Source organism: Vidua chalybeata, chromosome 16 (genome assembly GCF_026979565.1).
Source record: "Vidua chalybeata isolate OUT-0048 chromosome 16, bVidCha1 merged haplotype, whole genome shotgun sequence".
NCBI classification, from domain to species: Eukaryota; Metazoa; Chordata; class Aves; order Passeriformes; family Viduidae; genus Vidua; species Vidua chalybeata.
This window is the reverse complement of record NC_071545.1, coordinates 13,892,962-13,906,909: the sequence shown is the minus strand read 5'-3', so window position 1 is coordinate 13,906,909 and position 13,948 is coordinate 13,892,962. Positions and strand designations below refer to the sequence as shown.

The 13,948-nt window shown below is 48.4% G+C and overlaps 1 protein-coding gene across 2 annotated transcripts; it reads left to right on the top strand.

The window, feature by feature from the left end:
* Positions 1 to 517: 517 nt before the first annotated feature.
* On the top strand, positions 518 to 12,425 carry FLCN (folliculin). Of its 2 annotated transcripts, none has more exons than XM_053957459.1 (12): positions 518 to 714; positions 2,005 to 2,283; positions 3,455 to 3,601; positions 4,252 to 4,473; positions 5,105 to 5,265; positions 6,304 to 6,395; positions 7,133 to 7,323; positions 7,895 to 8,008; positions 8,390 to 8,513; positions 8,754 to 8,885; positions 10,161 to 10,266; positions 11,009 to 12,425. In XM_053957459.1, exons 2-12 carry the CDS (start codon positions 2,035 to 2,037, stop codon positions 11,208 to 11,210), a joined length of 1,740 nt encoding a protein of 579 aa, XP_053813434.1. In that variant the 5' UTR covers positions 518 to 714; positions 2,005 to 2,034; the 3' UTR covers positions 11,211 to 12,425. The 2 variants fall into 2 exon arrangements, with proteins under 2 accessions (XP_053813434.1, XP_053813435.1); XM_053957460.1 differs by lacking the exon at positions 518 to 714 and adding an exon at positions 867 to 911.
* Positions 12,426 to 13,948: the final 1,523 nt, after the last annotated feature.

Here is a 13,948-nt window from a genome sequence, read left to right as displayed (position 1 = left end):
CGGCAATATTTTGAAACCTCCATCTGCCATAATCTTACGTTCTAAGCACTTTAAGGAATTAACACAGACGCTGGGTGCCGAGTCTCCAATAGAGAAGTCGCGCCGAGTCTGCGGAGAACACGGCACCGCCCTGAGGCCAGGCAAAGTCCCGGGAAGGGGCCGTGCGACAGCCGGTGGCGAAGCTCGTTAACGCGGCAGACGCCGTCCCGGCCCCGGCTCCTCCGGTGGCGGTGGCCCCGGCTCCGGCTCCTCCGGTGGCCCCGGCCCCGGCCCCGGCCCCGGCCCCGGCCCCGGCCCCGGCCCCGGCTCCTCCGGTGGCGGTGACCCCGGCCCCGGCCCCGGCTCCGCCCGCGGCCGCCCCGGCTCCCCTCCCAGAGCCCGCGGGTCACGTGACCCACAGCGCGGCCCGTACCACCCCGCGGGGGGGGAGCGCCGCCCGCTCCCGGGGCGGCCCCCGCGGGTCGCTGGCTATCGCTGGTCCCTTCTGGTGTCCCCGGTGATGGAACAGCGCTGCTCCGCTCTGCGCTGTGACAGCTGGGCAGGTGTAGCGCGGGAGGGGAGGATGCGCCTTCCAGCCCTCCTTACTCCCCCCTTCTTTGAGATAATGGCTCCGCCCGGCCCCTGTGGACAGGGCGGCCCTGGGCCGAGCCACTGCAGCAGCCGGGGGGTGGCGGCTCCCCGGGAGAGCGGCGGGACGGCCAGCTCAGTCCCGCGGTACGAACGGGCTTCTCATCTCTCTCTCTCTCTGCTACCTTGTTCTCCATCTTCTCGCTTCTCCGCGGCGGTGGCGGGCGCGCTGGCGAGGAGCTGTCTGTCCCTGTCCCCCCCCCAGCTGGCGGTGGGGGTGGTACGGCCGGTGGGTCAGTCGGTGTCAGGCGCCCGCGGACTCGGGACGGGCCGGGGGAGCCGCGGTGAGCGGGGGCTCCGGGCACGGGCAGCCGGGGCCGGGCCGGGGGTGACGGGGCACGGGGAACCGGACACTGGATCCGGCGGGACAGGCTGGCTCTGGCAGGGCCTGAGGCGTTCGGGTCCGTGGGTGCTCCGCAGCGCCGGCCCGTTCCGGCCTGAGGCTCCGGGCACGGGGGATCTGGTCTGAGCTCAGCCTTGATCCAGAGGAGGCTATCACGTTGATTTAGGGGGGGAAGAGCACCTGTCCTTTGAGGAAAGGCTGGAAGAATTGGGATTGTTCAGCCTAGAAAGGAGAAGGCTTCGGGGTGACTTAATTGTGGCCTTCCAGTACCTAACTAGAACTTACAGGAAAGATGGGACAAGACTATTTACAGGGGTCTGGAATGACACGACAAGGGGGAACGGCTTCAAACTGACAGCAGGGTTAGATAGGATATTGGGAAGGAATTTGGCCTGTGAGGGTGGGGAGGCCCTGGCACAGGTTGCCCAGAGAAGCTGTGGCTGCCACATCCCTGGAAGTGTCCAGCCCCAGGTTGGACGGGGCTTGGAGCACCCTGGTCTGGTGGAAGGTGTCCCTGCCCTGTGGCAGGAGTCCCTGCCCTGTGGCAGGAGGTTGTACTGGGTGATTTTCAAGGTCGCTTCCTACCCAAACTATTCTGGGATTCCCTGAACCTGTCCCTGTAATACTGGCGGTATCCAGGCATGAGGGATTTGGCCAGCCCCATTCACCCCCACGGCGCCTGAGGTGTCCTGGATCAGCGTCCAGCATCTGGGCATGGCAGGTTGGGTTGCTCAGGGCCATCCCATCAGCAAACAGAAGGTTGGTCCTGGATCAGTGCAGTGCCCGGGGAGGTGCTGGAGTCACCATCCCTGGAGGTGTTTAAGGAAAGACTGACACGGCACTCAGTGCTCTGGTCTGGGTGACACGCTGGGGATCGGTCACAGATTGGACTTGATGGTCTTGGAGGTCTCAGTCTCAGGCTGAGCTTAAGGCCAGCTGCTCCTGGTGGGATGCAGAGCAGCACTGGCAGCAGTGAGGCCTGAGAGATGCCGTGGTATCCCGTGTGCTGACCGCGTGCTCTGCCCTGGCTGCAGGAGGCCTGGCGGCCGTGCTGAGCCCTCACTATGAACGCCATCGTTGCCCTGTGCCATTTCTGTGAGCTCCACGGCCCTCGCACGCTGTTCTGCACCGAGGTCCTGCACTCGCCGCTCCCGCAGGGCGCCGGCAGCGGGGACATCTCCGGGCAGAATGAGCAGGCGGAGGAGGAGGAAGGTGGGATTCAGATGAGCAGCCGGATCCGCTCGCACAGCCCGGCTGAAGGGGCCAGCGCCGACTCCAGCAGCCCAGGGCCAAAGAAATCAGACATGTGTGAGGCAAGTGGGAAAGTCTGTGTGTGGGGATCACTGTCCTTGGCTTGGCTAAAGGGCTCTAGGATTCTCTGATGTAAATTGAATTGTTTAGAGACACATAAAAATGTGAACAGCACTTGTTTTGTATGTGTCAGTGCCAGAAGATCTCCAAATCCTCATAAACTGCATGCTAGCCCAAACTCTAATCCTGATGATCCATGACAAGAGGATGAAGGAGCTGTTGTTGAACACATACACCTTGACAGGACCTTGAGGTCTCTTTAAGCTCTGTGATTTGTGATTCTCTTGTGGCTGAGAAATGCTCATCCTTGAAGAGCATTTACTTTGCTAGATTAGGTCAGATCATTTATTAATAGTAATTTTAAGAGCCGTATTGGTTAGGAAACAAAAAAAAAAAAAAAAAAAACAATTAAAACAATAGGAAAAATGTTTATTCTCAGTCATTCAGGGCTGTTCAGCCTGGAGAACAGAAGTTTGTGTGGAGACCTTGCAGCAGTCTTCAGTGTCTGAAGGGGCCTGCAGGGAATCCAGAGAGGGACTCTTCATCGGGAACTACAGTGATAGGGCAAGGAGTAGTGTGTTGAAACTGAAAAAGGGGAAATTTAGGTTAGATATACTAAAAAATTATTCCCTCTCAGGCTAGTGAGGCTCTGGCACAGGTTGCCCAGAGAAGCTATGGCTGCCCCATCCCTGGAAGTGCCCAGGGCCAGGTTGGATGGGGCTTGAAGCCTGGGCTAGTGGAAGGTGTCCCTGCCCATGGCAGGAGGTGGAATGAGGTGATCTTTAACGTCCCTTCCAACCCAAACCATTCTATGATTCTCATACTTGTCTTCTATCAGTACTTCCTCTGACATATTTATTATTTACTTTCCCTTCAGTTGTGGCCAGTTTTGTTTGGCCAGTTGGTTTCTCAGCTGCTGTAACTGAACTTTACCAGCACCAAGTTCACAGTGGAATTAAATAGTGGAAAAGAGGAAGTGTATCAGAGTTTTGTGTGGGGAGCTGAGTTCAAATCCTGACCCTGACTCACCTTCTTTGTCTTCTGAGTCTTTGTGTTCCTGTCTGTGTGTGTAAATAACATTTTACGGTGTTTTGGAGGGAGCAGTCAGAGCTCTTTGGAAACCTGAGATACCTGCACGCTCATTTATGGCTGGACTTGCTTTTCTGCCTTCAGGGCTGCCGCTCTCTTGCAGGAGGACACCCGGGGTACGTCAGCCACGACAAGGAAACCTCCATCAAGTACGTCAGCCACCAGCACCCAAACCACCCCCAGCTGTTCAGCATCGTGCGCCAGGCCTGCGTCCGCAGCCTCAGCTGTGAGGTACCTGCCTTGGAGGACAGGGAGAGGCTATTTATGCCTCCTGTATCACTCCAAAAACAAGATAGTCCATTGCTGATCCTGGCTGCTCTGTGCAGACTGAAACGTGGAGGGAACCAGGTGGAAAGACAGGCACTGAAGTCTGTTTATTCCAGGGCTGGTGGTATTTTTTATGGTGTTTTTTAAGCTTTGATGACCTCAACGGTTCCTTCCTCTCACCTTGTGAGGCTAAAAATACCCTTCTTGGTTTTGTTCCTTGTGCTTATTATTTGTCTTTGTAAGATAACCTGGTTTTTGTAAAAACCTCTGAATGTGGTGTTGAGTGCCCTTTGTAGACCATTCATATTCTTCCTCTAACAGACACGAAGGAAAAACCTCACAGATTAATGAACATCTGTGTGTCAGGATCAGCAAAATTCCTTCTGGGTTCTCAGTATTGTAGTTGAATGGAGCTGAATTCTTAAAATACAGTTAAACTGAAGGATTTGGAGTGTTTGTAGGATATGTCTGGAAGGCTGTTTGACCACACTTTTGGGATACTATTGTGAAAAGGCTTCATTTATTCACCAAGTGGGTGTTAAAGTGCAGGAAGCTGTTTAGTTGGTTACTCTGTGATGTGTTTAATAACTTTGGTGTGTGTCCCTTGCCTATAGGTCTGCCCAGGACGTGAAGGCCCTATTTTTTTTGGAGATGAGCAGCATGGTTTTGTGTTCAGCCACACCTTCTTTATCAAAGACAGCCTGGCCCGAGGTTTCCAGCGCTGGTACAGCATCATCACCATCATGATGGACCGGATTTACCTCATCAACTCCTGGCCTTTCTTGCTGGGAAAAATCAGAGGCATCATTGATGAGCTCCAGGGCAAAGCACTGAAGGTGGGTCAGTGCACAGAGTCCCTGTGACTCAATGTCAGTGCAGCTTCATGATGCCTGATTGACAGCTGAGTCAAAAAGCTGATCCAGCTCGTGCCAGGGTGGTTTGTGGTTTGTGCTAGATTGACACAAGGCTCAGGAGGATGGTGTGTATCCCCATCCCTGGAAGTGTTCACGGCCAGGTTGGGCAGGGATTGGAGCATCCTGGTCTCGTGGAAGGTGGCAGATGCCTGTGGCAGGGGGATTGGAACAGGTTGATCTTCCCAACCCAAACCATTCCAGGGTTCAGTGTCTGGGGATGTAAGAGGGAAGGAACAGGGTGTTTTTGTCATTTGAAACACTTAGTGCTTTTCACAGGCCTCATAGACAACAGCTTTGTTACAAATGTAATTAAGTAAATCTGGGAAGGACAATGATTTTGGAGCACAAGTGTTACTTAATGATCATTTTAGTCCATCTAAGAATAAGATGTCCCTTCTCTCTGTTTTCCCATGATTGGATGAGTGTGTGTGACGCACCCTTTTCACTCGGTATTTTTGGGGTGTTTTTTTTTTTTTTTTTTTTTTTGCCTGAGTTTTGCAAGCAAAACCTGCACCTCTTTCAGTCTGTGACCCTGCCCTTGCTGTGTGTGCAGGTGTTTGAAGCAGAGCAGTTTGGGTGCCCCCAGCGTGCCCAGCGCATGAACACGGCCTTCACCCCCTTCCTGCACCAGCGCAACGGGAACGCCGCGCGCTCCCTGACGTCCCTGACCAACGACGAGAACCTCTGGGCCTGCCTGCACACCTCCTTCGCTTGGTAATGCCACTGCTGTTCTCAGCTCCTTCCTCAGGAGGATGCTGCCACGTCCTGAAAGAGTGGGAATGGGATTTGAGTGTTTGGGTTTGTTTTTTTTTTTTATTGACTTTGCTAGATAGTGTCTGAATTGGAAGGAGCCAACACTGATGTCTTTAGGACAAAAAAATGTCTTTTTGCTGTGAAGTAATACTAACGTGGTGACACTGTTGAGCAGGACAGGAACAAAGAACTCCAGATCAGAAGGCAAAGAAAATGAACTCTCTCCTTTATTTCAAATGTACTGCTCTATATACAGAGAACATGAAGAAGACTAATTTCATTGGTCTTAGAGTAAAAACATGTCACACCACTGGTGTGCAGTGAATGATGCACAGAAGGCAGAACATATCTATAAACAATGTGAATAACAAGGTAGATTAGAGAATTATTTACATTCTTGCCCAACTGCTTCCCAGGCTCTCTCCTGGTTAGAAAACCTTTCTCTTTCTCTCTGACTGAGCTGAGAATATCCACAACATGGCAGCTAACTGGAGCCGTGGCTATGCAGATGGAAAGGTTTTGTAGTGTGGAAGAAAGGAATAAAAGATGCTCCTACCCCCAGCATGTTGCACCTGGAATTCACACGTGACAGACCATGGTGGTTCACCTGGGAGTTGCCCCTGTGCTGGGATCAGCAGCATGGGAGATGCAGCTGTTGGGCTCTGAGAGAGTCCAGTTGCTCCAGTGCCTGACTGGCTGGTTAAACTTCCCTGGAAAGATGCCACAGGGAGGGTTGCAACACTGGCATGTGATTTGGATGGGGGATAAGCATGCTGCACAAAGAAATTGCAGAATGCTGGGATCTGGGTGACTTTATGTGGCAGGGATTGTAAGATGGGTTGATAGTCCCACACTGAGGAAAGCACAGGGATGTGCTGGAAGGTAGCACACAGTGGTTAGTGCTTGGATGTTTTGTTTGACATCATGACATCAGTCTGACTGGATTTTTGCACCTGGCAAGCTACATGACTCTGCTTCTCTTCCTTTCAATGTCTCTAGGCTTCTGAAGGCTTGTGGTAGCAGGCTTACAGAGAAGCTTCTGGAGGGAGCACCCACAGAAGACACCCTGGTTCAGATGGAAAAACTTGCAGGTGAGACAGAGGTTTCCAGAGCTGCAAAAACCCCCTCTGAGAATGCTTTAGGTGATGAAACACTGAGTCCTTTGATCAGCATCTTAAGCACAGCCATTGCTCATCAGCTGCACCTTCCTGGTAGTCTCTGCAGCAGCTGATGCACTCTCCCATCTGGAGATGGCTCTGACAGGAATGTGGAATCCAGGCACCTCAAAGGCTCTCTGCACTGGTGTTTGTCACTTGAGTAGCAGAGTTGCATCATCAGGATTGTTGCTCTCTGTGGCTGGGCTGGCCCTCCCAGTGAACTTGTACAGCCAGAAGGATTTGCAGTCACAACATATGGATTTCTTGCTGCTTTTTCTACAAACTTTCTAAAAGTAAAGGATCGTTGTTTCTTTGGGTTTTTTTCCCCTGTGTTGAACTGTTTTATTAACCATGTAGACTAGAATCTACAAAGCTTTGTCCATAACCTTTAAAACAAGAATAGAGAACATAGCTGATCAAAAAATGTGATTTTCTGTTCTGTAGAAGATGAAAATTCCTTCTTGACCCTTCAGTAGTTATTTTTTATCTGAATTAACACTTAAGTGTGTCTATGCTGCTGCCAGTACTTTCAGTTACTGTGTTCTGAGTTCTCTCTTCCCACATACACCCAAAATCACATGGCTGCAGCATGTGAGCACTTTCCACTTTCCATTCCTACAGAGCAGCAATTTTTATGACCAATCTCCCTTTTTTTTTTTTTTTTTTGCTAGATCTGAAAGAAGAGTCGGAAGGCTGGGATGGTTCTGAGGAAGAAGAGAAGCCTTCTTCTCAGCCAGATGTTGTGGAAGGGCAGGAGCTGTCCAAAAGCTCCCCTGAAACATCTCTGATGCCAGATTGCAACAGCTGGAACGTAGCTCACAGAAGGTTGTCTGTCTTCCGCTCTCTCAGGCACATGAGACAGGTAAGAAAGGCTGCAGAGTTCACAAGCTTTTTTCTCCTGATAATGTTGGTTTTTTTTTTTAAAGATACATTTATTTCCTGGAATCTGCACATTCCCTGGTGCTGTGTTCAGCACAGTGCCTGCCCAGCTAGGAACACGATGTGAACTGCATCTCTGGGCACGCTCCCTTCCTCACGTGGGCCTCTGGTGATCATCAGTCATGTGGGGTGGAGTCAGATGATTTCTCTCAAATTCTGCACTTCTCTTCTTCCCAAGAAGAGTAATTTAATACAGAGGTTGTGCAGCATCTTCAAAGCCAAGTAATATTTGCTTTAAAAAAAAGTGTTTCAGAGGGAAAAATAATTTACAAATAGAATAAATTATTCTGTATGGATCTTGCTTTTCTCCTGTGCTCCCAGTGACCTGGCTGAGGGGGAAGGTGCCCAAGATTCATGTGCTAAATTTCCATGTCCATTCCTGCTGTTCAGGTCTAGCCATTTTCTTACCTGTCACTCATGTTTTTAACAGGGCAAACTAGACAATTCACTCATTTTTATAACCAATGCAGAATGGTTTGGGGTTTTTTTTCCAGGTTCTTGGGGCATCTGCATTCCGAATGCTGGCTTGGCATGTTCTGATGGGGAACCAGGTCATCTGGAAAGCTCAGGATATGGATCTTGTCCAGTCTGCCTTTGATGTCCTACGGGTAGAAACCTTTTCTTTTGTTTCTTGGCTGCATATTTTTACACGTATTTCTCTACTCCTCCAGCCTTTATAATGATCTGCCCCGAAGAGTGTGTTCTAAATTATGTGTTTTTGAAAAAACAGCAACCAAAAAAACCCTGAAAGCATGCACAAAACAAAATCCCCTCAACCTCTGGATATCTTGCTTGTCCTCGGCGACTGCAGGGGCTCTCAAGCTGAGTTGGTTACTTTGATCCCCCCAAATCAGGAGCATCTGCCTAAGCAGTGCTCCAGGTCTTAGCCTGGAAGCTAAGCTCCAGGTTTAGCCCTGGAAGTCAGGGAGAGAATTGTACTTACTTGTTCAATTCCAGAGTTTCTCTTGGCTGGTTTCCTCCCCCTGCAGACGATGCTGCCCATCGGGTGCGTGCGGATCATCCCCTACAGTGACCAGTATGAGGAGGCGTATCGCTGCAACTTCCTGGGCCTGAGCCCACACGTCCAAATCCCACCCCACATCCTGTCATCTGGTAAGAACCTGTTGCAGAACCCTCTCCCCTCCCTGTCAAGTCATGTTAAAGGACACTAGATTTTTTTTTTTTTAATAAGTATTGGCTGCCTGAAATAAAGCCCAAACGACTTAATTTTGTTTTCCCCGTGTCTTTGCCTGAAAGATGTGAACACCTTCTCTAGGCAAAGCAGGGTCTGTAGCTGTGTTTTAGAATCTGGGCTAGCACAGCTCATGCTCTTTCGGGCTCTTGTTGCTCCAGAGTTTGCAGTCCTTGTGGAAGTGCGTGCTGCCACCCGCTCCAGCCTCTACCCAGCCCTGTTTGATGATGAGCAGTCCCTCAACAAGTACGAGTTCCTTGTCACCAGTGGGAGCCCCGTTGCAGCAGATCGAGGTGGGTGATTTGGAAGCAGAAAGAGCCTCTGTCACTGAGGTTAAAAGAGCATCTTGATCTTTAACTGCTTTTTATGTACCAGCCCTTAAGGAGGTTTGTGTAGAAGCCAGGTCAATATTCAGCTGGGGTTTAGCTGCTTGAGGCGAGGTTCACCACAGATTGTTCAATTATAAAAGATTTGCTCTACCAGATCAGCATTTTGCCTATAAATTTTCATAAATGAGAAATGGATTCTGTAACACAGATGTAAGAAAAATTGTAGGGATATTTCTGTAACCCATGGTGAACACTTTCAATCCTGGGATACTTGTGTGCTTATTTTGAGTAAGGCTAACTTATAAGGACCATGACATCACTAATTTTCCGTGTTCCACTTGGTCAAATATGACTGATAGAGAAATACCCAGACTTTTAAATTTAATTTTGCCTACTTCCTTCCAGCAGTTGAACACTTGCACTTAGAGGTGATTTGAGTCAGGTCCATGAGTCTTGTCTTTTCTGGGAAGTCTTAATTTAGATGAATTGGCCTCACTGAGTGTCTCAAAAGACACAGCAGATGGCTCATCCTTCCTCTTTGTCCCTGAAGACAGAGATGCAAAGCAGAGACTTGCTCTCTGCATAGTGCTCTTCCTGTTGTTGCTCCCACGTGTATAAATACACCAGTTTATTTTCCATCCAGTCAGTGGCATGTCCAGAAACTTCTGCACAAAAATAGTCACTGCAAGGTCTTTTCTCCACCACAGCATCAAACTTAATAGGCCATGGACTGCTGGGAAAAAAGTCTCCCAGGGACTTCCAAAAAGTGGCCCAGGAATGCTTTGGGTTGGTTGCTGGTTTATTTTTTCACTAAGTATCCTGAAACTGCCCTTAACAAGAGGAACATTAAATCAAGTATAAGTTGAGGGTTTGTGTTTTTATGTGTATGTTTGTATGTTGTACAAAGGAGCATGAAGGTTTTTTCATAATCTTATATTTTTAATGATCTTTTGATAAGGACAACAAAAGTTAAGCAGGAGTTTAAAAGTGGGTCTGAATCAAAAACAAAGGCCCCTGAACCTGTTTGGATGTCCCAGGGTCCTTCACTAAATTCCATGTTGCTTCTTAGATCAGATGTTTTTCTAATGGGATGATCTTTAGCTCCTCTTCCATGGAAATGAAATCTCAGCAGGCCACTGGGGGATATAGCTAACAATTATTAGTAGTAAAGGTGTAAGCAGTAACCTTTAGCTTGTGTGTCCTCTTTCTCACCCTTTCCCCCTTTTTCTGCTCCTGCAGTTGGCCCAACAATCTTGAACAAGATCGAAGCTGCCCTGACCAACCAGAACCTCTCCGTGGATGTTGTGGATCAGTGCCTTGTTTGCCTGAAGGAGGAGTGGATGAAGTAAGTCCAGCTCCCTTGCTTTCAGAGGAGCAGCTTTGGTGCTGCTCCTGGAACAGCAACAGCAGAGTGCAGGACACACTTTAGACAGGTGACTTCTGCTGCAGTTCAGTTGGATTTACAGGAACAAATTAAGTCAGGAGTTAAGAATTTCCTACTCTAGTCCTAGCTCTCTTTTTGGCTTTCAGCAGTTCTTAACCTTTATGCTTCAGTTCACACATCTGTAGGTTACCTGCATGACAACACCTGTGTGCCCCACCTTGGTTAGGAGGATTAAATATGCAGATCCCTCTGTGCCTGTCAGTGTGGCCATACCCCAGCTCAGGTGACACCCAAACACATGCCCAGGTCCTGCCTTCAGGCACTGCATTTCAGAGGTGCAGGCAGCTGTAAAGGAAGACCGGGCAGTCATGTGAAATAATTCATGAACATCATGACTTTGTGAATTTACCTGAAGGCAGATGGGCACTGGATGTGTCTCCCAGTTGTCACAATTAATTGTTCTACTTTCTGCTAGAATGGAAAAGCCAAACTAGAAATACGCCCACTATTACTGAAAATGAGTCATCTCCCTAACTAATCACCCTCCTTCAAAGCATGAGAATAGCTTCAATGAAACACTGGTGGAAGCTTTTATTAACATTTAGTTGCAGTAGGTGCCAAGAGAAGCTCCAGTTCCTTCTTGTTCCCTGTTTGATGGCATGTGAGTCCATTTGATAATGACAGGAATCTCTTGTTCCTGCAGTAAAGTGAAAGTCCTCTTTAAATTCACTAAAGTGGACAGCAGACCCAAGGAGGATACCCAAAAACTGCTGAGCATTCTGGGAGCTGCAGAGGAGGACAATGTCAAACTTCTCAAGTTCTGGATGACCGGCCTGAGCAAGACCTACAAGTCCCACCTGATGTCAACAGTTCGCAGCCCGACGTCCTCAGAGTGCCGGAATTAAAGGGTGCCCAACCTCCCTGCTGCCTTCAGAGAAGGGCAGGGACCCCTGGTTACCTCTGCTGAGCCTGCAGCTTGTGCTTTAGGTGGATAGTGAGGCTTCATCACTATTCTCCTGGTCCTCAAACCAACTTGAAGAGTGACTTGAGTCTTTTCTACTTGCTGTGAGACTGGACTAATAAGTGCTAATCCACAGTGCTGCTGTCTCTCCAGGAACTTGGCTCTCAATCTAGACGTGCACACTCAAGACTAAAACACAGCAACGCTCAAAGAATCAGCTAAATTAATTAAAATCCCATCCTGTCCTCATTAAGCATCATGGTGTGGCAGCAGGCCTCACCTTTAGGTTCCTTGGCAGGCCTGTGACAACATCCAGAACTCCTGGGAGTGCATATGGTTAATCTCACTGAAATCCCACATAAATCTCCTCAATGCCTGAGAGAACAAGAACCAAAAATAAGAGGCACGTCACAGGGTATGGATCACATGTAAATTATTTCAAACCACTTTGTGCTCAGATTTAAGAGACTATTTTCTGCTGTAGCATAAGTCAGGACATCCCATGGGAGTCCTGTCACTCCTCTTTATTTATTTATATCTTAACTTGAGACGGTTTTAGCATTTGCTTTGGAAATCTTGTCTGGGAGGGCAAATTGTAAAATTAGAAGTCTCAAAATGCAGCCTTGCTTGCCTCTCAGAGGGGAAAATACTCGCCTTGTTTTGCCTGTGGTTGCAGAACTTCCAGGTAATGAAGATAACCTCGCCAGGATAAGGTTCTCTTCTGTCTTTTTTAGCTTCCTAATAAAGCAGAAGAGATTCAACCTGTAGGTGCTCCCTTATATAACTCTATAGTAGCCATTTTTGCTTAATAGTTCATGAAAACATTGGTGCATTTTTTAATTACCTAACCAGGTATTCCTTAGCTGTTCTGTAAGGAATCTCTGTTTCTGTTGTGAAGTCTGGGGTTTGTGTCTTTTCTTTTTGTTTTTCTGGATCATTATTGGGAACACTTGACGTTACCACAGATATTTTGAACAAGCTAAAGGCAGGTTTTACCCAGGTGACCTTCTACACTCACTCAAGCTCAGAGAGGATGTTCCAGCTTGTCACAAGTTCTGTTCTTATATATAAAATATGGAGGTTGATTTTTGTCTGGAACATCTGTAAAATGGAGACAGGCATTAAATCTCATAAGAGCTATTTTTGTAAAATTAACAAAGCCTGGTTTTGTGTTTATTTTCTCTGTGTGTGTGTGTTGTGGTGGGGGAAAGCAGCAGCTGATCCACAAAATTCCTGCATCCTTAGCCTAGATCTCATGTAGAGAATTTAATACAGGTCTTTTCCTCTTTTCTTTGTATTAGTTTCTTGTAGCCTGACCTACTAATCTGTATTTTAAAGCTATTCTGGTCCAGTCCAGAGCAGTTGAGACGTAATTTGGCACTGAGACCTTCTTGATTGCTGAACTGTTTTTGTCTTTTAAAAAAACAGCTCTGCCAAGAAACCCAGCATCAAAACCCAACTTAGTGCTTCCTTCCCAAACTACAAAAGGGTTGCTCACAAGCTCGAGCCCGAGGCTGCTGCTTCTCCCTTGCTCTTGGTGAGTCATGCACGACATTGATCCCTCTCCATCCTAGAGAAATATTCCCAGTGCCAGCTGGGGCACCACTTGTGAGTTTGTGGGCCCAAAGTTGGGCAACTCCCTGGGGGCTCCCCTGGCAGGGGAGACCCTCCTGGAGCAGTTCTGTGTCAGGAACCAGAGACACATTGGACTTCTTCGGTCTTCAGCCCCTGTTTATTGTTATCTTATCAAAACTTCAGCACTGTCTGCACCAGACCCTGTGTGCAGGAAAAACAGCACAAAAATGGCCAACAATCTCTTGTTGCAAGGCCTTTTAAGTCTAATCAAAAACTAAGCTACCCAATTAAGAAGTGACACCTATTTTCCTTTCTAACCCAATAACTGACCCCTAAAGACCCACAGTGCAGATTTTTCTACCCAATTACAAGATACCACCCAAACCCAAGAAGAAGGAACAAGAAGAAAGAAGAAAGGAACTCAAGGCAACACCCTGTATCCTCCATCTTGAACCCATCTATAACATACTAAAAATCTTAAAACCTAAATGTCTCACTCGTGACATACTACACTACTCTCTACAATCTCTACAATCTGTTTCACACTTTTGTGGTTTCTGGTTTACCTTGAGGCTTTGGAAGTTTCTCCATGAATGAGGGTCAAAGTGCTCCCCTGGGGGTCAGGACACCCCAGAGCAGACAGAGAAATATTCCCAGTGCCCTCGGTTTCCACACATCCTGACCTGAAACAAGGCTGTCATGGACAAGCAGACTCAGTTTTGAGCCAGGGCAAGGAAACCACTAACTTAACACTTAAAAAATGCCCACAGGAAAGAAGAGGGAGAGCTGCCAAGTCAGTGAACCTACACCCCAGCTGTGCTTGCCTGCCAGAACACATCTGGGCGTGGGATTACCAAATGATTGCCTGGGCAGGTTCCTGCAGCTCGCAGCTGAGGCCGCGGGTGCTCCCTTTGCCGTCAGTGAGGGCTGGAATGTGCACAACTTAATTAACAAAAAAAATCATGTCTGCAGACATCTTTCACCGCCCTCCTTCCCTCCAAACGATACGCCTCAGAGACAAACTGATTGAGGCAGGATAATTCTTTATTCCAGTGCGATTTCTGCCTGGCTGAGCAGCATGTAGCTGGGAGCGAGGTGGGAGCGGTG

Excerpts from the sequence above, each read along its gene's own strand:
- FLCN (XM_053957459.1), top strand. The coding sequence starts at position 2,035 with ATGAACGCCATCGTTGCCCTGTGCCATTTCTGTGAGCTCCACGGCCCT. Across the intron at positions 6,396-7,132 it reads TCAGATGGAAAAACTTGCAG|ATCTGAAAGAAGAGTCGGAA; the intron begins GTGAGACAGAGG and ends TTTTTTTGCTAG. Across the intron at positions 8,514-8,753 it reads ACCCCACATCCTGTCATCTG|AGTTTGCAGTCCTTGTGGAA; the intron begins GTAAGAACCTGT and ends TTGTTGCTCCAG.